Source organism: Silurus aristotelis (genome assembly GCF_946808225.1).
Source record: "Silurus aristotelis genome assembly, chromosome: 6".
Classification (NCBI taxonomy): domain Eukaryota; kingdom Metazoa; phylum Chordata; class Actinopteri; order Siluriformes; family Siluridae; genus Silurus; species Silurus aristotelis.
Window position 1 is genome coordinate 30,891,696 of NC_139579.1, and position 23,504 is coordinate 30,915,199.

The 23,504-nt window shown below is 38.4% G+C and overlaps 1 protein-coding gene and 1 long non-coding RNA gene across 3 annotated transcripts; one reads left to right on the forward strand and one right to left on the reverse strand.

Annotated features, from left to right (window-relative positions):
- Nucleotides 1–111: 111 nt before the first annotated feature.
- On the reverse strand, nucleotides 112–19,554 carry e2f2 (E2F transcription factor 2). Of its 2 annotated transcripts, none has more exons than XM_083544785.1 (7): nucleotides 18,688–19,554; nucleotides 3,008–3,110; nucleotides 2,379–2,598; nucleotides 1,786–1,949; nucleotides 1,451–1,563; nucleotides 975–1,176; nucleotides 112–873 (listed from the first exon to the last, which is right to left on the reverse strand). In XM_083544785.1, the coding sequence occupies exons 1-7, from the start codon at nucleotides 18,952–18,954 to the stop codon at nucleotides 614–616; spliced, it is 1,329 nt and encodes a 442-aa protein (XP_083400911.1). In that variant the 5' UTR covers nucleotides 18,955–19,554; the 3' UTR covers nucleotides 112–613. The 2 variants fall into 2 exon arrangements, with proteins under 2 accessions (XP_083400911.1, XP_083400912.1); XM_083544786.1 differs by having other exon boundaries at nucleotides 975–1,173; nucleotides 18,688–19,552.
- On the forward strand, nucleotides 16,081–23,375 carry LOC310727980. The gene is made up of 2 exons (XR_014534154.1): nucleotides 16,081–16,447; nucleotides 22,828–23,375. It is a non-coding gene; the product is annotated as an uncharacterized lncRNA (long non-coding RNA).
- Nucleotides 23,376–23,504: the final 129 nt, after the last annotated feature.

Here is a 23,504-nt window from a genome sequence, read left to right on the forward strand (position 1 = left end):
GAGAGAGAGAGAGAGAGAGAGATAGATAGATGAGAAGCACCACTTACATTTCCTACAGTCTCTCTTTTGCCTAAAAAACGATCCAAGGTACAAAAATATATTCAAATCAGGTTTTTTTTTTCAGAAAATATTTAATGAACTAGCTAGCCGGCTAACTATGGCTACAGCGAATCAGTGATTGCTTTCTAGTGTACTAAAACCTATTCCTCAATGTAGGTTCATCATCCCCTAGTCCTAATACACATCATTGTAGTGATTTTCCTGTGAGACCAGTTTGCGAAAACACGACAACATGTGAAGAAAGACGGATTAAGAAACGGCAGGGGGGTAATAGAGGCGTAAAATCGCCGTACGTACGAGATCCTGTCGCCCGTCTAAATTGTGATGCGCTATTCTGAACAAGAGCATGGAAAAAACGAAGGCTGAGTTCCTCCTCTAGAGGGCGCACTGCGACTGTTTGAGCACGAGCAAGTTATTTCCGAAAAATCCTGTGATCCACGTGAGGCGAAATACACCTATGAAATAAGTGTAGTCCGAATTCAAAGTATAAATGAGTCCATTTGAAGATAGTTGAGGATCGTACCATTTAATATACGGTGTGAAGTGTACAGTCTCAATTCTGAAGTAAATCCCCCAGATCGTAGTTATTGAAAAAGTCTGAAACCCCCTCTCCATCCTCCAGCCCCCAGAGGTAGTCTTCGTGGTCAAGAGGAGGCGAAAAACTCACAAAAGACGGGTCGGAGGTGATGTTTGTACACGGGAGTTGATCTTCTGTGATCTGCAGCAGGCTGGGAGGAAGCCCCAAAATGCCCTCGACATCCATCAGGGTGGACGTGCTATTGCTACAGAGGCTCTGGGATTTGGACGGTGTAGCTGTGAAGGAAGTAGAGATACAGCATAATTATCAGCTCCCAAATCGATCCATGTGACTAAAGTCCTGGATGTTTGGAGTTTGCAGTATTTTGTAAAGTTACCTTCGAGACTGCGCTGCGGTTTGGGCGTGCTCGGGTGAGACGGGGTGATGGAGGGGGTCACGTGTGGGATTCCATACGAGTGGTCCTTCCTAGCAGAACCAAGCTTTACCGGGCTTTCATCCTCTAACAGCACCTCGTCTGGACACAGGTACACCTCAATAGCACCGTTTTTGCTCTTCAGGTAGATCTGCATCGACCCCTGCTGATACCAAGAAGGAAAAAAAGGGTTTGATATTAAATACTCTAAATTGTTTATATGTGCCATTTTAAATATTTAAAATTATTTTTGGATTTCTATAAAAAAAATATCGTTTCTGAGCTCATATTAAATAAGGTTTTTTATGTATATGTTATAGAGAAAGGATTGTAATCAGATTAGCACTAAGACCCTGGGGAAATTGTGGTCCGGATTCTTAGGGTGAGACGAGAGATGAGCAAACCTGAGCGAAGTGGTAGGATGAAAATCCGACACTCACCTCAGATACCTCGGGAACCTCCAGCTTGGTCTCTGAAGGAGCTTTGACTGCAATGACTGTCTGCTTCTGCAGACTCGAGATGGACCGAATGTCCTGATAAGTCACATATCCGAATGTGGGTTCGAGTTAAAGACTAATCTCTGCAGTGTTCAAATGCACACTTACTCACACACTCGAATACACACACACACACACACACACACACACACACACACACACACACACACACACACACACACACACACACACACACACACACACACACACACACACACACACACACACACACACACACAGGGTAATATGTAAACACACATGGCGGAGGCTGAAAGGATATCGTTGGTTGTCTTTGTTTTCAGTGAGCTCTCGTAGCTGATTGGTGCTAGACTGGATGAGTTCATCCAGAGCGTTCTCTTTCCTGTCCAACTCGGCGAGTTCTCGCTGCAGAGCGTTGGTTCGCTCCGAAGCACTCGCTGAGCCCTCAAACACTCCGGTCACACTATAATGCATATCAAGAAACAAAAGAATTTAACAAAAGGCTGTTGAACCTTCTTTAAAAATAGCTTAAGTATCTTAAAAATCCAGATCAAAGTCTTCTAGGAAAAAATTCCCCCAAGAGTGGGTAGGACTAATCATAATAATTTTTTTAAAGATCGACTAATTTATCAGTTTTGACAATTATCCGGCACAGAATTGATTGCCGGAACTGCAGAAATCAGGGGAAGTCAATGTTGATAGTTTTTCCGGGCTTCTAGTCAGCTGTAATTATGAGGGCGCCCTCTAGAGCCAAATGACTAATGCTGTTTGTTTTTGCACGCAAGACTGCGCGCTGCACTGAGAGCGATATATTATGATCACCCTCCGCATACATATACAAATGTACATACACACACACGCACTATTATTTTGGGGGGTTAAACACACTTACAGCCACTGAATGTGGTTTTTGGATTTCTTGCGAATGAGCTGAACTCCTTCCAGAACATTGGTAATGTCATAGATCCTCCTCTTCTGCACCTCCAGCACCTCGGTAGCCCAGTTCAGGTCCAGAACGCCATCTGCTGACTCGCTCAGCAAACCCACAAACTTCTTGGTGAGCAGGCCGAGGGATGTGTCGTAGCGCGTTCTTTCACCTGGAGACTTCGGTGCTATGTAATAAAGAGGCAAAAAATATTTTAAACAAAAATTTATTTATTTAATCATCTGCGAAAAAGCTTTATTTAGATCAGGGGTTTGATGGATCCCAGGAAGAGTGTGGTATAAAGATAAAAAATGCTCTTTGGACTTTAAAACGTATTAGGAGAATTTAAAAGACAATTATGTGCCTACAAAATTTTGGGAAAAACCAAAAAAAAAAAAAAGCACATTGGATCAAAGTATTGTGACACCTGGCATTTCCAGCAAATAGTTTGCGTATGTTTATAAAGACACAAAATAATCTAAAATAGTTTTCCTGCATCGCACTTTACGGATACAATTGTCATTCACAGTCTGTCAATCATCTGCTGTAATTTTACATGATAACATAATTCTACACATCCCTTTTCTCTCACTCACTTCTTGGGCTGGAGAGTCTTCCTGAGGGTGTGTTCCCCTTTCCTTTGGGTGTGCGGAAATCTGGAAGATAGTGCGGATCCTCCAAATCCAACCGCCTCTTTGCCTGGAAGAAAACAGTCAAAATGTATCGGTATGAAGAAGCTTTCTGTAAATGGACATTTTATCAAGTGCCTAGTGTTAATCATTTCTAAGATTTGAAGATTCTGAAAGCGAAGGATTTCACTTCAGGACCAAGGAATTTCCAAGTTTTGGAGAAAAGAAATTAGAAGCAGGTTAAGTAAATGATGAACGGATAAAAATGACAATAAGTCGAGGCTTTTTAAAACGTAACTTGCTGAGGTATGAGGAATAAAACACGACGCGTTACGTTTATGACATCGGTTTGGACCCATCACTTGCTATACTGGCTAATCTGGTTCCATTCTGAAAGTGTATTGGTGTGTGGGATGAGGGTTTGAATGAAGGTGCTCATTGTTTAATGGAAGCAATTACGACCTCACGCTTTAACACTACTACTGTTCACTTTAACACCTCACCTTCCATTCATTTATAAATGAATGGAACTGAAAATGGCTACAGAATGTTTATTCGTTCATAAGTTACAGACATGACGCATAAAACAGTCAAGTGACATAAAAAAAAAAAAAATACATTAAAAGGTGCTTGTTCAAAGGGGCCACCAGGGGAATCCTGCTGAGATTTGATCTTCTGTTCAAACATCATGCTACTGCTCTACCAGTTCCCTTACAGTAAACACTCCCAACATAGGCAAGAAAAATTATGACAGACATTTGCATGAAAAACCTTTTGGAAAAAAGGTGAACAGGTTGTGTGGTGCAAATGTCCACAATGGAAAGAAGAAAGGACTCCATGTTTTGAATAGGTGATTGACTAAAATAGAGAGACTTTGGATGTAGAGAAGACACCATGTAAAAAAAACAAAAACAAAACACAATCGTGCAGAAAGATGTGAAAACACACACTGGTGATTCTGAGGGTTGTGAGTTCAAATCTCAGCACTGACCCTTAAGCAAGTCCATTCAAAATGTAATTTTCCCAGGATATGCTTTAAATGCTCAGGACTTCATTCAAATATCATAGGTTTCATCAGTGTGTTGAAATCGTGCTACACTAAAATCAGGGTTCCTTCACGTTTTTCATTTTAAAATTCCATACTCCACCCCCCTCCACAAATATGCAAAACTTCCCTAAAGATTATAAAGACAGTGCAATGTTAATCTATTATAATAAATTTTATTCATTTTTTTCCCCTCTACATCAGCAGAAGGATTGTTTATACAGTCAACCCCCGATAATTTGCAGCTCGGAAAATTCGTGGGTTCTCTTTTGAACTTACAGCAAGTTGAGGATTATCTTAAAATTCGTGGGAATCCATGGGTGGTGAATGTTCAGGAATGTTAGGAATAACATTTGAAACTATTTTCACTAACAAATTTCAGAATTTTTTAAAAACACTTTATTGTATTAAAGTGACAATGTCTAGATGAATTCACTAATCAGCAGAAGTCAATGCCGATAGTTTTTCCGGGCTTCTAGTCAGCTGATGTTTTTCCATAGAGGTACCATAGAGGCTGCGTCCAAAATCCGCGGATTTTCAGAACTTCCGGTGGTACAGCTGAATGCAATTGACCAAGAAACTACAAAAAAGTTTTTTTGGCCATGTCCACACTAATAAGTTTTTGTTTAAAAACGCAAATTCTTCTTTCCGTTTTGGCCTCCCGTCCACACCAAGACGGCGCTTTTAAGCAACCAAAACGTAGCTTTTTACAAACACACTTTAAAGTGGATACATTTGAAAACGCAGTTTGCACTCCATTAATATAAATATACGCCAAAAATAAACATTGTGCTCCTGCGGAGTACAGGGACGTGAGCGTTTTCAGACGTTACGATGTGGATGAGCAACTTTTAGGTATAAAAACAAAAAGCGTGAACGCGGATCACTTTTATACTGAAACGCCATATTTAATTTGATCTGGATTAATGTGGCTGTAGCATTTGTTTCTATAAAATAAATCTTTTGACAAAGTCTTAATTTTATATTTTAATAAAAGTTAATAGGGCAATAGTATGGAAACATTTTTGTTTAATAATACTATTTTTTTCCCGTACTGATCCAGACCTGGATATCACTCAAATCTAATTACATACTTTTTTCATACTTTTCCAAAATGTGTAGAGCCCCGGAGAAAATCCAAATCACTGCTCAATCACAGAGCTAACTTGTGGGGTGGTGGTGGTAAAAGGGAAGAAGGCTCTGAAGCCATCATTTATCAAGAGGGGCTTCTTTAATACTGAATAAAACCTTTAAAATCATTAAGCTCATCAGACTGAGGAACGTTTTTTTGTTTCCTCTGGTAGCTCAAATTGTACTGAGCAGAAAAGCAGGATTCAAACCTTCACTGTTTGGGTCTTAAGCGAGCTCCTTAATCCTCTCTGGCCCTCGCTCTCGGACCCTGACAGTGCGAAAATCTGATAGATGTGAAGAAAAATCATTTTAATGAGCTATATTTAATGTGCGACAAAACAAGGCTGGTTAAAAAAAAAATCCTCAAATTTAAAATATTCATTTCCTAGATTTGCCTCGATCAAGCGTAAAATACAGAGACACCCATCAGCCTGATATCAGATGAAACGGGATGTATTTCTGATCCAATCACTTATTGCCTATATCTATTGTTGTCACACTTTATGGACCAAAGACCCGGGACACCGGACCTTACCAGCCATATGTGGTTCTTTCCAAAACTGTTCCCACAAACTTGGAGGCACACAAATGTATTGACATTTTTGGAGGCTGGAGCATGAAATTTTCCCCAAGACTCAAACCAGTTCCAGCATGACAATGCCCCTGTGCACAAAGCCAGCTCCATGAAGATATACTTTACATGTGTTGGAGTGGAATGTGAATGCTGACTGCACCCCAAACCTCCTCACCTCACCTCCATCAGTACCTGACTTTACTAACACCCGTGTGGCTAAATGAATCTCCAAAAAACCCCACAAAATATAGTGGAACATCTTAGAACGGGGAAGTTATTATAACAGCAAATAGGGATTCAATGTGAAACTTTGTATTGTCCGTATAGTGTACATGATTTATATCATTTGCTTGAGAATAACTGGCATCCGAACGCGGTGCTTTTCTTTTTTTTTGTTTGATGTAGGGGGTTTAATGTAACCACAAAATAGGATGCAAATCACATGCCAAGATGCAGTGTGTGTGTGTGTGTGTGTGTTAAACCCTATGCGCATGCATTTGCATAAGGACGTCACTGTTTGAATTTGTTACTCCATTTACATTTGTCTCGAGTGTGTGTGTGTGTGTGTCAGTCAAAAGAAGAAGCTCAGTATTGTCCCTAAGCTGAACGAGCTTTCCACCTGTCACTAACATCTGGACCGAATCAGGCCCGAAAAACAGGTGGACAAGTGAAGGGCTGGGTTTCTGTATTTCAATCCTATTTTCTTTTCCTTTTTTAACCTCTCTAAAAGAACAGATGTGCTTCAGCACAAGTCCAGTAGCCTTTAAAAAGTCATTTCGGTCAAACATTACAGTAAACATGGACGTGGTAAAAGTAGTTAAGGCATTTGCTTTTGGATCAGAAGGTCATGAGTTCAAATCACAGCACCAAGCTGCCACTGCTGGGCCCTTGATCAAGGCACTAAACCCTCAATTGCTGAGTTGTAGGACACCCTGGTTAAGGATGTCTGCTAAATGCCATAAATGTAAAATGAAAACGTTTTCTCCAGTACCAAGGTGCTTCATGAAACTAACAGAAAGATGATTCTCACTACCACATGCTGCATGCAGTGTAAATGTCCACGCTGGAAGGAAGACAAACCCGATGAACTTCTTGAAATGTCCTCTCTCTCTCTGATCTTAATGACACCATAATCAAGGCAATCATATAATCATATTTGAGTAAATTAACTCGGATTTGAGCAGGTTCTTGAATTTCAATGCAGCAGGAACATATGGCAGGTGGTAGATCAATGAGTAAGACAATAGAGTTCTGATCAGAAGGTCATGGTGTAAATCTTTGCCATCTTTTGCAAAGATAACCTTAAGGGCCTTACTCAAGGGCCCCAAGAGTGGTAACCTGGGATGTCCAGGACTCGAACCCACAACCCCCAAATCGAAAGTCTAATGCCTTAACCACTCGGCTACCAGTCTAATTTGCTTGCCATGATGATAGTATTTTTTATTCGTAAAAAAATGAATTCATGCAAAAATTATACAAAGTGGGCGGAGTCATTCTAGAAACCTTAGAATCTATCCTCTTTGGTATCGAAATCTGGGAGAACAACTGCACCTTTAAAAAAGTACCTCAGAAAATACATTAATAGGCAAGTACGAGTTCTTATAGACCCAATGGGGTAAACACTAAACTTCTGAGTCACACCAGCACACACAGGAGGGGTGGTGAGGAGGTAAATGAAAGGAAATTTCCTCTATACGTAAACCGCAGTGATGAGTAAGAACTTTTTCTATGCAGCGAACCCAAAAGGAAACAAGTCATAATCGAGAAAATAAACTGAAACCCTTTCGAACACATCTGCATGTTTCTGATGAGCCACAAGACAGGAACTCGAGTGTATATTTCTCAAGAAAAAAAGTTCCCAATGCTCTCAGGCTGAGAATGCATAACATTTCTAAATCTAATGCCAATGTAAGTGTGTGACGACAAAAGTGGACACCCAACCATAAGATTTAGTCCCCATTTCCTGGTATAATAATCATTTTTCTGGAAAGATGTTCTACTAGATTTTGTAGAGATTTGTGGAGATACATTAAGCCACAATAGTGTTAGTATATTCAGGTCGTGATGTAGGCAAGGTGATGAGGTTCCTGGGGTGCAGTCACATTCTTTTCAAAGGTGTTGCATGGGGTATAGAGCTCTATAGCAGGAGATCTTCCACTCCAAACTATGTAAATGCTATCTTTATGTAGATGGCTTTGTGCACCAGGGCTTTGTCATGCTATACAATGAAAAGACATTGCATTCAATTGTGGAAAAATCCCAATTCTTTTGTCCATATAGCGTATGTTGTTTGTCTAACTAGTGAGACCCGGGGAGTGTTTTGGGCCGCAGTAAAGACAAAAACAAGGTCCAGAGTGCCAATAATTTATGTAATGTTTTGCAGTGGAATCTCAAATGACGTGAATACAAATGATTCTATAGTATAAAATATCTGAATTGAGCTTGGACATGGCAGGTTTTACACTGACAATGGAGTTCAATTTCAGAGGAAATCCCTGGAAGACATTCCCTATGCACTATAGATTTGCATTTCCATAAATGAGGCTAAAGCGATTCGCATCTTAATGCATAGCAAACAATACGATAAATGAAAGATACATATGAAGCAGCTGCCGACGTGACGCGACGTCACATCGGCATGAGTCACCCTTGAGTCACCCTTATTGCGTTGAGATCCGATTTCGATTTAACGCGATGCGATTCAATTGAATAAATACAATGCTTTGCAATTCAATATGGTAGAGATTAGGGCTGCAACAACTAATCAATAAAATACAGATTAATCGATAATCAATAATCAGACTAATATATTTTACATGCTTAGGTCTTCACAAATGAACTAAATATCTGTATATTTTTTCAGACAAAAATAGTCAAAATAAATGTTATTTTATATTGTTTCTTTCAACTTTTCAAATTGTTCAAATTGCCATTTGCTAAATCAACATTTGTATTGTATTGCTAAATACAATACAAAATGTTGTATTGTAAGATTTTAGGTTAGTGTTTTTCTACAAAAAGAAATGACCCAGCACGAGTAAATTTGTTCAAACGAGAAATCCCCCATTTACATTCAACAAACAGCTACTATTAGCTTTAAAATGTCTAAATTAAAGATGGTTAAACTCAATGTGGCTTTTGCATTTTTTAAGTACACTTTTATACATAAATACCCTGAATTAGTTTTTTTTGTTATAATAAGCAGAACATCTAATAAAATAAATAAATAAAATTAATCGAAAAATCATCCGATTAATCGAAATAATCGTTAGTTGCAGCTCTAATACAGTTCACGTTTATTTCTTTGATTCAAACAGACAGGAAATCATCAATCTACTTAACTGCCTTCTGACTTCTAAAGCATGGCCTTTCACAAACAAAAGTATTTCTAGTGCAAAAAAAACAAACAAAAAAAAAAAAATTATATATATATATATATAAAAATTAACAAAGAAATAAAACTAGATGATCTTTTCCTATTCTGTCTCCATGAAGATGCAGCTCTACCTCTCTCTAGCTCTATGTTAATCTATACTGCAGTGGTTCTGAGAGAGCATGCTTGAGAAACAGCTTAGAGAAATCGATCTACATATAAAATATTGGTCACCAATTATTGGTCATGTTCTAAATAATAAAAAGTATAGCACATCTACTGATAAATATAGATGAGTAAAAATATTTACTGAAGCATATAAGTCGCGATACAAATGCCAACTAGTCGGCGTACACTTCCAATCGATGCATCATTTTATTAAATTATATATTAATGCAGATCTTTGAATCTTACAATCTCTTCTATACACTATTAACCTTAATCACGATATTAATCATTACGTTTGGCTAATCGGTATTCAGCACAATGTATAGCCCCGCCCACATGCCCCAGGTCGGTTCGCACAGTAACTAAACTCTGTACAGATTTCGTATAGTCATACAGATTTTCTATTTTAACAGTTTTATGTAAAACCGTTTACTTTGTTAGGTTCAAGAAAACCCCTGTGACTTCCCTAACATTCCATCACAATCCTCCAAAAGCAGTAACAAAAAAAAAAAATTGTGGTTGTTCTGCAACTTCCTACGGGTTTGGATCCCCACCTTCTACACACATTCTTCAAAGCAGGGTCCACACCCATACAGGACATGGCACAACAGTCTACCCTTCCCCCGTTTCCTCCTCAACTGTAACAAAACGAAACTGAAAAGCTTTTGCCTGATATCTGGAAATGAAAATCAGAACACAGTAGGGCACATAATAGCCTTTTCGGTACATTTCCAAAAAAGTATCATTTCATTCATTGCTTTCAGTATGTATACAAGTATAAGCTAAATGTAGTGAGTATGATAAATATAAAACACAATAGATAAGTATACAAAAAAATAAGTATAATAAATACATAAGTATAAGTAGATGTACGTTAGTTTTGTAATGCCGCACCAGCAGCAATGGCTTTTTCCTAGCAAGATCAAGATGGGTATGATGAGATGTTTCCAGAGTTTTGAATACGGCAGAATTTAGTGGTTGTATAGAGTCTTTCGGTTTAATCCGTAAGTATTCTAGTACTTTCTTGGTGATATGTTTTATGTAAATATAAGTATAAATTTAAATATAAAAGTATAATAAAACTGAGTATGGCTAGAAATCCTAGAATTGCTCATGTGACTTCATGTCTCAACTCGCATCCTGCTTGACCGAAACAATGGCCTCTACATTTGTACTTGTTTTATCCCTTTCTTCTGTCCGTGTCCCTTTCTTCTCCTCCGGATCTGTCCGGGTCATCCCGAAACCCTGCTTTTGAATGAAGTTCTCTTCAACTGGAAATCACTTGCTGTAGCTAAAGATGGTTCCACATGAAGTTGTTGTACAGGGTTAAGCTTCAGAACTACGAAGATAAACTGTAATTGTTCCCTGGTGGTCTAGTGGTAAGGATGCGGCGCTCTCACCGCTGCGGCCCAGGTTCGATCCCCGGTCAGGGAACCAACCCCAGCCATTAGGGTTGCACAAGCCTTAGTGCCAGTCCCAAGCCCAGATAAATGGGGAGGGTTGCGTTAGGAAGGGCAGCCAGCGTAAAAACATGTGCCAAATCAAACATGTGGATGATCCGCTGTGGTGACCCCTAATGGGAGAAGCCGAAAGAAAGTATGGTACTACAATGGTTTAGGGTTGCAACTGCAATGGACAGTGTCTATCAGGGAACAGGTGAAAACCTGTAGTGGTACTATAATGAATGGGCATTGTGTTGAGGGTAAGGATGGGTTCTCTTTTGGGTCTGGGTTCTCTCTAGGTTTCTTCCTCATACCATTTTAGGGAGTTTTCTCCTTACCACAGTGACTCATTAGGCATTAACTTATTGTCCCATTGTACTTATTTTATATGTTTTTATATACAGTGGAACCTCGGAGCTCGCGGCCTTCATTCCGACCGGCGACTCTCATTCAGATCGGCTCGTGAGCAACTGCAAGCTCCTCAAAACGCTAGTTTTAACATTTCTAATCAAGGTTTATCTCATTAAAATTGTCTAAAAAATGCTTTAAAACTATTTTTATTATGTATTATTCATTTAAACTATAAAATAACATACAGAACTGTATGACATAAATTATTAAAGTATTGTTAAAATAGTCTAATAATTAAGTTTTCTGGAATGAAAGTGTTATTTACTCATTTAAATCGATTTCATATAGTGTTCTTTGGGTTTTTACTGGGTTGGAAGGGGCGTATCAAAAGGTCGCGAAAAGTCGGAACTTGCGACCGGTCTTGGTCCCTAACCCTCGCAAGCTCCAAGGTTCCACTGTACTCAATAAATCAATATACAAAAACTAACATTTTAATCGAAATCAACTTTTCCGGCCACAAGCTTCAGAATCTTAAACGGCAGCATCTCATTGGCTCTTTGCACTCATGGCTGCTTTCCTTTTCAACATATTGCACATACATTCAGAATAAGCTTTCGACGTCTAATAGTTTATATTTTTGTACATATTTGAATGTTTTGTGGTTGATCAGACCTCATGCATATTTTAGATTAATTTGCATATTGCGTCCCAACCCCCTGATGTATGCTTTTTTTTTTTTTTTTTTTTTGCACAAGCGCACTCTGATGATAGCAGCATTGTGTACACTGGTGTCTTTTCAATGCAACTATAATATAGACTACAACAGTGTTACTGTAGCTTTTCCAAATAACAAAAGCATGTTCTGAGAGCACGACACACACACACACACACACACACACACACACACACACACGCACCAGCCCCACCCTAGAGTAAACACATGCTCACACTCATTCATATTGCAAAAGGTCATCCTGAATTGCTGATGATGCCATCAAAGGTTTCAGTGCAAAAGGGGAAGAAATGGGTGTGTGAGACTGAGCAAAAGTGTGTGAGCCTGAGTGACTATAGGGGACAGAATCAGGAGAGGGAAAAAGGTGGGATTCAGCTTTTTACTCGCCTTTGATATGCAGCTCTTTGAGGTTTGCAGGCTGTAGGTGCTGTAACTGCTTTGGGGGTTGAGGTAGCTGCTATGGGAACCGGCAGCTCTGTGGTTAAGGTGCTTGGATCAGAAGGTTGGGAGCTGATATCCCACCAAGCTGCCACTGCTGGGCACTTAAGCAAGGCCCTTAACCCTCAACTGCTCAGTCATATAAATCAGATAATTGTATGTCCCTTTGAATAAAGGCGTCTTACAAATACCATGAATGTAAATGTAATGTAAATGGGCAGACCAAAAACAAAAGTGTCTTCTCAAACTTTGGAGACAAGGAGAGTCTTGAAAAGCACTGGGGAAAGGCCGTAGATTCATTCAAATGAATGCACAAGTAAAGTACTGTATGTAAGAGGGACATACAGAACCTTATAAATGTGTTTATGAACATGAAGAGCAACAGTTACATGGAGAAGTGCCAAGATAGAAACCACACAGTGAAAATCTTCAAACACCAAAATACTTTCAATCATCCGGCACTGACTCTAGAAGCTGGAGACCACTCGCTGCAGCCGAGAATGTTGTTCCTTTAAAGGGTCACACTCAAGAATCATGAAGATGGATTTTGACTGTAACTGTAAATTATTTAGGGCTGCAATTTGTCCATCAGGGAACAGTTGAAAACCTTAACAATTATGGAACACTAATGACTGGATGTTCGGTCTTGAGGATGGGTTCCCTTTTAAGTTTGGTTCCTCTGAATGTTTCTTCCTCATACCATCTCAAGGAGTTCCACCCCTCACCACCAGGACTAATTAGGGATGAACTTCTAGTCGCATTTAATTTATTTAACGTCTTTGGGACAATTCACATTGTTATTCCCATTGCCCCATTGCTCTTTGCATTTGTTGGCTGCTTTCCCTTTGAACTGCTTGTCTGAATGCTAATCTGACAACTATTTTGAATGCTAATCCGACAACTACATTTGCGAATACAAACCTACATTTGTCTGCACAATATGCTGGTGTCCCTTGCAAGATAAACACTATGGAAAAAGGTTTGTGGACACCTGACCACCTGCTTTTGATGTTGATGCTCAACATCAAATTCCACATTTCGTCCGCATGTGCTGTTGGATCACTGCTGACTTAAAGCTTCCTAATAATTTCATAACGAAATAATGTTTTATTTCACTTATACAACAGCAATTTAAACAACACAATCACTTGTTTAAGTATACATCTACTCTATTAAGTCATTTTTAGTTTTTATAGTTCATAAATCACATTTAATGTTGTGTAACGTCTTCAAAACAAGCTTCTTCTGGTTAACGCTTATACTATAGCAGCTATAGATAGCTGTTCCCACACACAAACGGCAAGATAAAGTTTGCCACTGGCTCGCTCAACGTGCTTGATGCGCTGGTAAGAAAATTAAACCCTACATGAAGTTGTCTTCTAAATCTAATGAGGTAACCACAGCGAGTCATGTTACACAGAAGGTCCTCCGATTTGCAGACTGGATAGTGAAAAGCAGACGTGCCACTACATACACCTTCAGGCTGACATTGAAGACTCCTTCTGAAAATGCTAAATGTGGATAAAAAGATTGGGACTCCTGACTTTTCCAGCCATATGTGCTGCTTTGACTAACGCTTAGCTCAAAGTTGGAGGCACATCTAGTTGGAGGTATATATAGGATGTCTTTGGATGTATTAGCATGAAATTTTTACCTCAGAGTTTCATTATGAATGAAAGTTAGGTTTCTTTTTAGCCTCCTGTTCACATCGGTAAAGTCACCTGAACAGTTTATTTTGGCAAACCAGTAATATACTACAATTATTGGGACACCTGACAGCCATGTGTGATCCAACAGTTACCACACAGTTGGAGTCACACAATAAGTATAGTTTGACTTTGGATGCTATAGAATGAAACTTTCCCTTCACTTGAACTATGAGACCCAAGCATGATCCAGCTTGACAATGCCTTCTGTGACAAAGCCAGCTCCATGAAGATATGTCTTACATGGGTTAAAGTAGAAGATCTTCTGCTATAGAGCTCTAAATGTGTATACTGACTGCATTTAAGGCGTCCTCACCTCATACATCAGTACCCGACTTCACCAACAACCTTATGGCGAAATGGATCCAGGCAAAGCTACAAAATTTGGTGGAACATCTTCCCAGAAATCAAGAAGTTGTTAAAATGACAAATCTAAATGAGAATAAATGTGGAACAGGATCTTTAAAAAGCATATCTTATGATCAGGTGCCCACAAACGAAGCATCCACTCCACAACTATATAAAACAGATTTACTTTTGCTTGGCTGCTAGAACTGCTGTATGAGCTGCTGTTATAGTATCCTCCATCCAGTACTTTGACAAAGAGCATTACTTACGACTCCTCTAACCATAAAAAACAGCCGCTGAAAGTCTGGCCCAACAGGTGCCAGATCGGGGGACGGGGGGATGAAGCAGTTCACACACACACACATGTGCAACCAGTGCCCCAGTTAATAATGTCACTCTGTCAGACTGAAACTATGACACAGCAAGAATTTGGTTTTCATTGCTGTGGAGGGGGAAAAAGTATTCTTGATGCATCTCAAGTTGCAGAGAATGATAGCTGAACAATGAATGCTTATAGCTAATTCTAATATATTTCCGTTACCAGTATGTAATAGGTGTGTAGCAGTACGTGTATTCATACCGACGTTTTTCAGGTCGTGTACATGTGTACCGAATACAATCCGATTTACTTGCGGAACATAGTTACAATCTGAGTTCCCTCAGAAACATTAAGTGGCGGACCGCAAGTTTGTTTAGTCTCTGCGTTGCACTTGGAGTCTTTTTTTTTTTTTTTTTTAACTTATTAAACTTGAAAACATACACAACCATGCCAGGGGTATAAAAAGAAACTAGAGTTAGCGCAGTGTCACTAACATTTATTTGGACTTAAAACACTAGAAATCCATAGTGCCAGCATATTTTATTTAAAATTGTTTTGTAAACTTGATACAAATGTTAATAATAATAATAATAATAATAATAATAATAATAATAATAATAATAATAAGTAAATAAAAAAACAAAAACGATTTTGTCACTTGACAACTAAGGTACATACCAAACCGTATATTTCATGTACAGTTACACCCCTAGTATGTAATGATGTGTTTTATTCCTTTTTGAATACACCGGTTTACCAGCCCCTACTATTACTTGTTGAGTCATGACACACATTTTTACCATTTATGCATTATAGGGACAAAGAACATCAGGACACACAAGTTCTCCAGCCATATGTGGTTCTTCTCCAAACAGTTATCACAAAGTTGGAGACATACAAATGTATAAGATGACTTTGGGTGTGGTTGCATGAAATTTTCCCCTCACGTAAACAACAAGACCCAAACCTGTTCTAGCATGGCAATAACACTATGCAAAAGGCCAGCTCCATGTTAATATGCTTTACATGGATTGGAATGGAAGATCTCCTCCTATAGAGCTCAAACACTGTTGACCTTATTAAACCCATGGGGCAAAATGAAACTCCACAAAATCTTCACAAAAACGCTCCATAATGTAGTGGAAGCTCAACCTAGTACACTAGACTCTTTTAAAGATAGATAAAAAAAAAACCTCAAGCTTCCCAAATTTGCTCATGCTACAAGGATTGGTTTGCTGAGAATGTAAAATATGCAAATTGTATAATTGAATCTCCAATATATCACATGAATGGGAGATATTGAGTAATGAGTGGCTCTCTACACCACAATCATCAAAACACCAACTGAGGGACAGTCTTTCAGATATGTGGTGTTTATCAGTCCAGAACAGTTATAGAGACTTGTGCCAAAGTGGATTAAAGCGATTCTGGTGGCTCAATAAGTCAGTAGCATATGGCGTGGGACGCAGCTTAAAGGTGTGCTTAGGGAATGGGATCTCATGGGACCAGAGAAAAGGTCATTCCTTCATTTAGAAAAAAAGAAGGAGGAAAAAAGTGTCCCTTTAAGTGTATTCACATTGGAACTCACAACCTTCTGATCTGGGAGGTCCAACGTCTAAACCACTAAACCACCCCTTACCTAATGAGTCAGCAAGTGGTGACTGTGACAAAAAGAAACTCCCAGAGATTGTGTGAGGAAGAAATCATGAGAGAAACCAAACTCAAAATGGAACCCATCTCTATCTGAGTGACATCTCGATATCCAGGCACTATAGTAAGGTAGGATAATGCAACACGTTTACCTCACAAATATCTGTGTTTGTAGAGTTATTGGTTTATAAAATGTATTTACAACATATTGTAGACGAACACAAACAAAATATTTGCAACTGTAGGAGTTAATTTGATTGGTCACACTCTGTGGGAGTGAACATCATTGGTCAGAGTTCCGAACCAAATTTCTTGAGCCTACCTCAAACATGGACACTTTGTTTGGCTCTACTGTTTCATAATGAATCATAAATGCAGAAGCTAAGAAATATTACTCATGCAATTGGCTCATCAGTCACATGATCACAGCCAATAAGAACCAATCGGTCGTTTTCGCTGATTCAACAATCAGTGCTAGTAGATGTGAACCAACTAGTTCGAGGCTCCCAGGAGAAACGTATCTCAGCAAGACTTTGTTAAGCCCAGGACTTGTAAACAGAGACAAATCGACTGAGCTACAGTGACCTGCCCAACCTTTCCAAACTGACATGAACAGGTTGAACCTGGCAGACGGGTGTTCAGGGTAAAGGATTAGACATAAGAACCACTACAGCTTCAAAATCGAATGAAACGCAGAAAAGTGGAGGATGTTTTGTCCTTTATCGATCCATAGAAAAATTATTTCTAATATTCAGATAATGCAGTGCCATCCAATAAGGGAAAATGAGCACAAGATCTGATAGGAGATGGTGTAAACACATGGTGTGCATCCCCCCACCATGCTAACAACCACCACAGTTGGATGCTGGGTCTAGAAACATCTAAACAGATGACTTCCCCCTTCCTTCCATTCTCCCTGCTCCTGTAAGACTAACCTTCAATTCATCAGACCTATTATATTTGAATGCATTTACACACTACAGGTTACATGAAGGTTATGATGAAGAACATGATGAAGATGCAACACAGGCCTCCTAAAGTTGAATGATTTTCGGCAAATCTTCATAAGCACACTCCAAAATCTAGTGGAACATCTTCCCAGAAGAGTGGAAGTTATTAATCGAGCGAATAGACAAAAAGTTGAAGAATGAAGAACTTCCAGCAGGAAAAAACAAAAACAAAAAAAACATTTAATTACTGTAACAAAGGCTTTGCTTCATGGACCTCTGGGGGTCCCTGGAGTGCACACTTGGAGATCCTCTGAGATTATAAGTATGTATGTATGTATGTATGGATGTATGCGTGCATAAATAAATGCAAAACAATCAGTTCCAGCTCCAAAATGTGTTTGTAATGTGTGTTTTTTTGGACTACACTTACATACACAAACATACCTCTAATGATTTTCATATTAGATCAGATAATATCTACATTATATCACCATGGATTAAACATTAGATTACATTAAATACATTAGATTGGTTAATATCCATATTAGATCAGAACCATATTAATGGATCAGTATTCATATTAGATCAGATTACATCCATATATGATCAGATCATATCCATATTAACGGATCAGTATCCATATTAGATCACATCCATATGAATTAAACAGTCTCTACGTTAAATTGAATAATATCCATATTGGATCGGATCAAAACCATATTAATGGTTTAGTATCTATATTAGATCAGATCACATCCGTATATATTCAGATCAGATCCATATATGATCAGATCAGATCCATATATAATCAGATCACATCCATATGAACGGATCAGTATTCATATTAGATCAGATCCATATGAATCAAACAGTATCTACGTTAAATTGGATAATATCCATATAAGATCGGATCATAACCATATTAATGAAATAGTATCCATATTAAATCAGATCACATCCATATACGATCAGATCAGATCCATATATGATCAGATCAGATCCATATGAACGGATCAGTATCCATATTAGATCACATCTATATGAATCACACAGTATCTACGTTAAATTGGATAATATCCATATTAGATCAGACCATAACCATATTAATAGATAAGTATCCATATTAGATTAGATCAAACCTGTATAAAATTTGATCATATTCATATTAATTTAACAGTATCTACATTAGATTGGATAACATATTAGATCAGATCTCTATTAGATTTGACAATGTTCATATCAGTGGTCCATATGGGCCAAAGAATGCAAATGCCCAGTTGAAATGTACAGGAAGTGGATCTCCTCTAGATCATTTCAGGATCTGAGTGTGTGTGTGTGAGAGCGGTACTACAGGCAGTGTGCTGATGTGCACGTAGCCACTAGACTGTGTGTGGAGCTCGAATAAAAGTGGGGTCTTACCGGGAGTCTGGTGGAGGACTGGCGCCCGTGTGGAGCTCGAGTCCCGTGCGGGGTGGCGTACAGGCAGTCGGTGGTTCTCCTCTCGGTGGCCGGTGTGTTCCCCAGCTGTGTGAAGTAGCCCAAGGGCACCGTGCTCACGGGCGGACTGGCGAGTCCTGAGCTCAGAAGATCTGCTCTGACTGCGGTGAGAAGTTTCTTCTGCGGGCAGGACAGAGCTACTGCAGGCCGAGCCGAGGCCGGAGACACGCGCCTGGGGGTCCGGATCATCTCGCAGAAAAGAGTGTGTGTGTGTGTGTGTGTGTGTGTGTGTGTGTGTGTGTGTGGAGTCTTTGCTTTGTTTGGAATCTTCTGTTCCGGGGGTTTGTGATTCAGCAGTTTATTTCGATTTGTTTTTGTTGTTAAAACAAAAATGAAAAACAAAAGCGAACGAAAACCGAACGGAAATGTTCTGCTTTCTCGGGTTAGAAAACGACTTTGCGTGCGGTGTCCTTTGTTCCAGGAGAAGCAGCAGATGATGAAACAGAGGAGGAAGAAGAAGAGAAGAAAGAGGACTTGAGAATTGAGATTCGTTTTAAATTTGCATTTTTAAAAGATGTAGAAATGCGTTTGATTTATAAACGCGAATAAAAGTTTGAATATCGGTTTGTCTCGAGGTGTGGACTCGGTAAAGCTGAGCTCCAGGTTTCCTCCTCCAGTAGTAGAATAAGCGGAGACTCTGCTCCCTCTTTGACACCAAAAGCCGGAACGAGCTCAAAGCGCAGGGTTTTTTTTAGCGCCAAATTACGTCCCGCGAAATTCGGATCTCCCGCGGTTTGAGGCGCAGTCTGATTGGTCGGCGGCCCGTGCGCAACTACGCATGAATTAGCATAAAGCGGTTGGAGGGCGGCGCGACAACCGGCCTTAAAGGGCCAGCGCGCTTTTATTAAAAAACACACACACACTCTTACTTCAAGGAACAAAGAAGACCTTCAACAAAGGGTTTATACATATAATATTAAACAAAATAAAATACACACATCACATTACAAGTTCAAATATTCACTGTAGTCCTGTACCAATCTATCATAGTTTAGGAAAAAGTCCTCAGTATTTCATGTGCATATAACACATAATAGTCACACAGGGAGGCATTAGCAATAAAGTTTAATCTAATCTAATTTTGTACATTTTGCAAAGTACATTCGTAATCAGAACATTATCTCCACATGTGGTTTTCTCTTATTTTAGTCGTCCAAAAGCCACATCAATATTAGCATTCCCTGTCTATACAAAAAAAAGCAATGATTTGGCTAAACCCAAAATCCCCAAACTAGGGCCCGTAGGCTAAAGTTGGCCCGTCGTGATATTAGAATGGGACCCAGCGTGCCATATATAAGAAAAGGGTGGGGGGCAACTAATTTCTAATTTAGCATATATATATATATATATATATATATATATATATATATATATATATATATATATATATATATTTTTTTTTTTTTTTTTAATACTTACATCCAATTATATAGAGATGTAATATAATACAAAATAACAGAATATAGAGAGTGGAACAAAACTGCATGATGGTTGTTGGTAAAAAGCTGTCCCCAGAACCTGCTGGTAGACGCTTAATTCATTTCAATATTGCATGGCTGTCGTTTATTTACATCAACAGACGTATTACACATTTTACAAAATTAGCATAATGCAAAATGTACAAACCAAGATCGTTTTTTCTTATAGTGTCTGATAAATGACTTCATTTGCTAAAATATTTTTTGAAAAAAAGAGGGATGTTTATCATGTCAACTTGGCTCTTTTATCAGAAATCTTAGGAACTGTAGGGGGTTACACAAAGCTAGGGAAAACCATACACACACACACACACACACACACTTCATAAATATATTCAACTAGGAAACATGTAACCTTTCTAAAACCTACATTTTTTTACTGGATGTATTAAACATATACATTCCTGTGGATATATAAAACCATTCCACACATGACTCTAAAGAATGTAATGATGACTGATAAAAGATAAAAGATGACTGATAAAAGATGACAAGATAAAAGATGACTGAAACCCTGGAGCATGTAAATTTGTCTGACTTTGTTCCATACTATATTTTAATTCCTTCTGAAATAATGTCATGTGGCACAAATTCTACAGTCACTAAATTCATAATAATAATTCAGACTTCTGTAGTTTATACTATATTTGGAGGCTAGCTAGCTTTTGACATAGCTAACTGCCTAGCTAACTTTATGTCGTTCCTTGTTGTTGTTGTTAGCTGTGGCCAGACATTGTTGTCTGTAAACATCATTTTCAGCTTCATTACCTGACTGAAATGTGTTTTAGAGCATTTCCAGTTCGAGTTTAAGTTTTCCAGTACTACTTATTTGTGTTTATTAAAGCATATCTAACTACCAGGAATCATCCAGTACCGAAGTGAAACGATTGGGGAATAGGAAAATATGTGTATAGACAAGAGTAATGAAGGTCTGGGCCACTGACAGGTCCTTTGTGAAAAATCTTAGCCATCTTTTTTAAAATCAAATTTTATACCACTGTAAAAAAAATTGTTATTACACTTTCAACTCTGTTGTTTGATCTTAACACTCATTTTATTATTATACACTTATTGTACTTGCCAATGGAAAAGCACTGTTAAAGTTAAAGGCCTCTGGGTTCATCCAATTGTTTTGACTTGCCATGTATTCACACCACACACACACACACACACACACACACACACACACACACACACACACACACACACACACACACACACATGTTTTGCTGGCTTTTTTCCCTTAGTGTGCAGGTTTTCAAAGGTGGTTCTAGAGAATCCTTGGTACACATTTTTTTGTTTCTGCTGCTTTTACACACCTTATTGTACTGATCAGCAAATCAAAAACACTTCCTGGGTTAAATTTTAGAAGCAACAGCAGATTCTCCATAATCTTGGTTGACAATCTGTGCTGTTCATGAGCAGCTCATGATGGCTTAACCTCTTGCTGGGAGAGTATGTCGGTCAGCTGAACCCAGTCATTATCACTTTAATATGGTAAAAGCTACAAAAGCTATCAAGAGGTATGATTTGCCCTGGTGGCTAGAAGTGTAATGTACTGCAAGAGTTAATTCAGTAATATACAGTGCTTTAGACGATCACTCACACATTTACTTTCAATAAGGCTCATGATTGATTGGCAACACTGGGTGATAAACAGTAATACAGACTGAATGAAATACCAGACCATCACAAACACATTTACACATTCGTTCACACCTGGAGGAAACCCACATAGAACCAGAGAACAATGCTGCAGGACTCTGTTTACATTCACAGCATTTGCCAGATGCCTTTTTGTTTATTTGTCACAGTGTCAAAACAGCCATGATACATCACCCCTGAAGCACAGAGATCCTTAACCACCCAGATCCTTAACCACTGAGCTCTTAATTCCCCACCTAACACTTATCATATTTATACTACCAAGCAATTGAGGGTTAATGGTTAATGGTCAGGGACTCTATTTACTATGTAATAGCTGTTTTTAATGTGGTGATATAATCAACAGTGGCATTTGCATTATATTGCATATTGTATTTTAGTGTTTTAGAAAGCCATAATAGTCATCTTAAGTCAACTACATTACATTACTATATATATATATATATATATATATATATATATATATATATATATATATATATATATATACACTGGTATTTCTATGTTTATTACTTTATGTGTGTAATCAACAATGAATGAACAAGTTTTAATGCTCTATGTTGAGGATGTTTTTACTATATATATATATATATATATATATATATATATATATATATATATATATATATATATATATATATATATATATATATATATATATATATATATATATATATATATATATATATATATATATATATATATACAAACCCTAACTATGAATGCCTGACTTTAGAGTTTTCAGAGACAGGAACACGGCCACGGCCACCCAAGGAATATCTGAAACTTGACTTCACACGTGTCTGTATATCTCGTCCAGCTCATGGACTCCTCTATGCCCTACAGCTACAGTTAAACTAAAGTCGTCTTAATGTAGGTCTCAATCAGACTGAATGTCATGCTCTTGTCCTCTCTGCAGGGAGGAGGAGAAGATTCACGCAGTACATCGTCTTATCTCGTTTTAACACAAAGAGAGCGCCAGACCTTCCAGTGAGACTGATAACTCCTGCAGTTTCCACCCTACCATTTGCCTTAATGTGCATAAAAACACACCCCACTGCCTCTCAGCTACAAACCGGCAGTGGTTTGACCTGCTCTGCTGAAGGAACTTGTCCGATTACTATCACGGATTACATGGAAGGAGGCAAAAGAAAAATCGTCACAGGAAAACAAGACAGCATTCTTGGGATCTTGATTCATATACGTTATACATAATACATTTGCACGTCATACATAATAGCTATCAATTCCAGTGGAAAAAAAATACAACTTAAGCAAAATTTGAGATGAAAAACAGAACTCTGGACTTCCTGTTTCTGTAGAAACTTAGTGTGATGCACTTTAATTTTTACATCATATAATTTTTATATAAATATAATATGGTTAACTGTCAGGAACTGATTAAAGAAGCAGATCAAAGTGCAATGTTTTGTGTAAACTACAATCAAATGAGAATTAGATAACAATAATCATAACCTATGCTGGTTGTAGCTCAGTGGTTAATGCACTGGAGTCTAAATCAGAAGGTCACAAGTTCAAGATCCCAGCACCACCAAGCTGCCAAGGGACCTTAAACAAGACCCAAGTGCTCAGTTG

Coding starts and splice junctions, on each gene's coding strand:
- e2f2 (XM_083544785.1), bottom strand. CDS start 18,954: ATGATCCGGACCCCCAGGCGCGTGTCTCCGGCCTCGGCTCGGCCTGCA. Junction 1,177..1,450: donor AGGTTCCCGAGGTATCTGAG/GTGAGTGTCGGA, acceptor TCTTGGTATCAG/CAGGGGTCGATGCAGATCTA. Junction 874..974: donor ACCGCAGCGCAGTCTCGAAG/GTAACTTTACAA, acceptor CTTCCTTCACAG/CTACACCGTCCAAATCCCAG.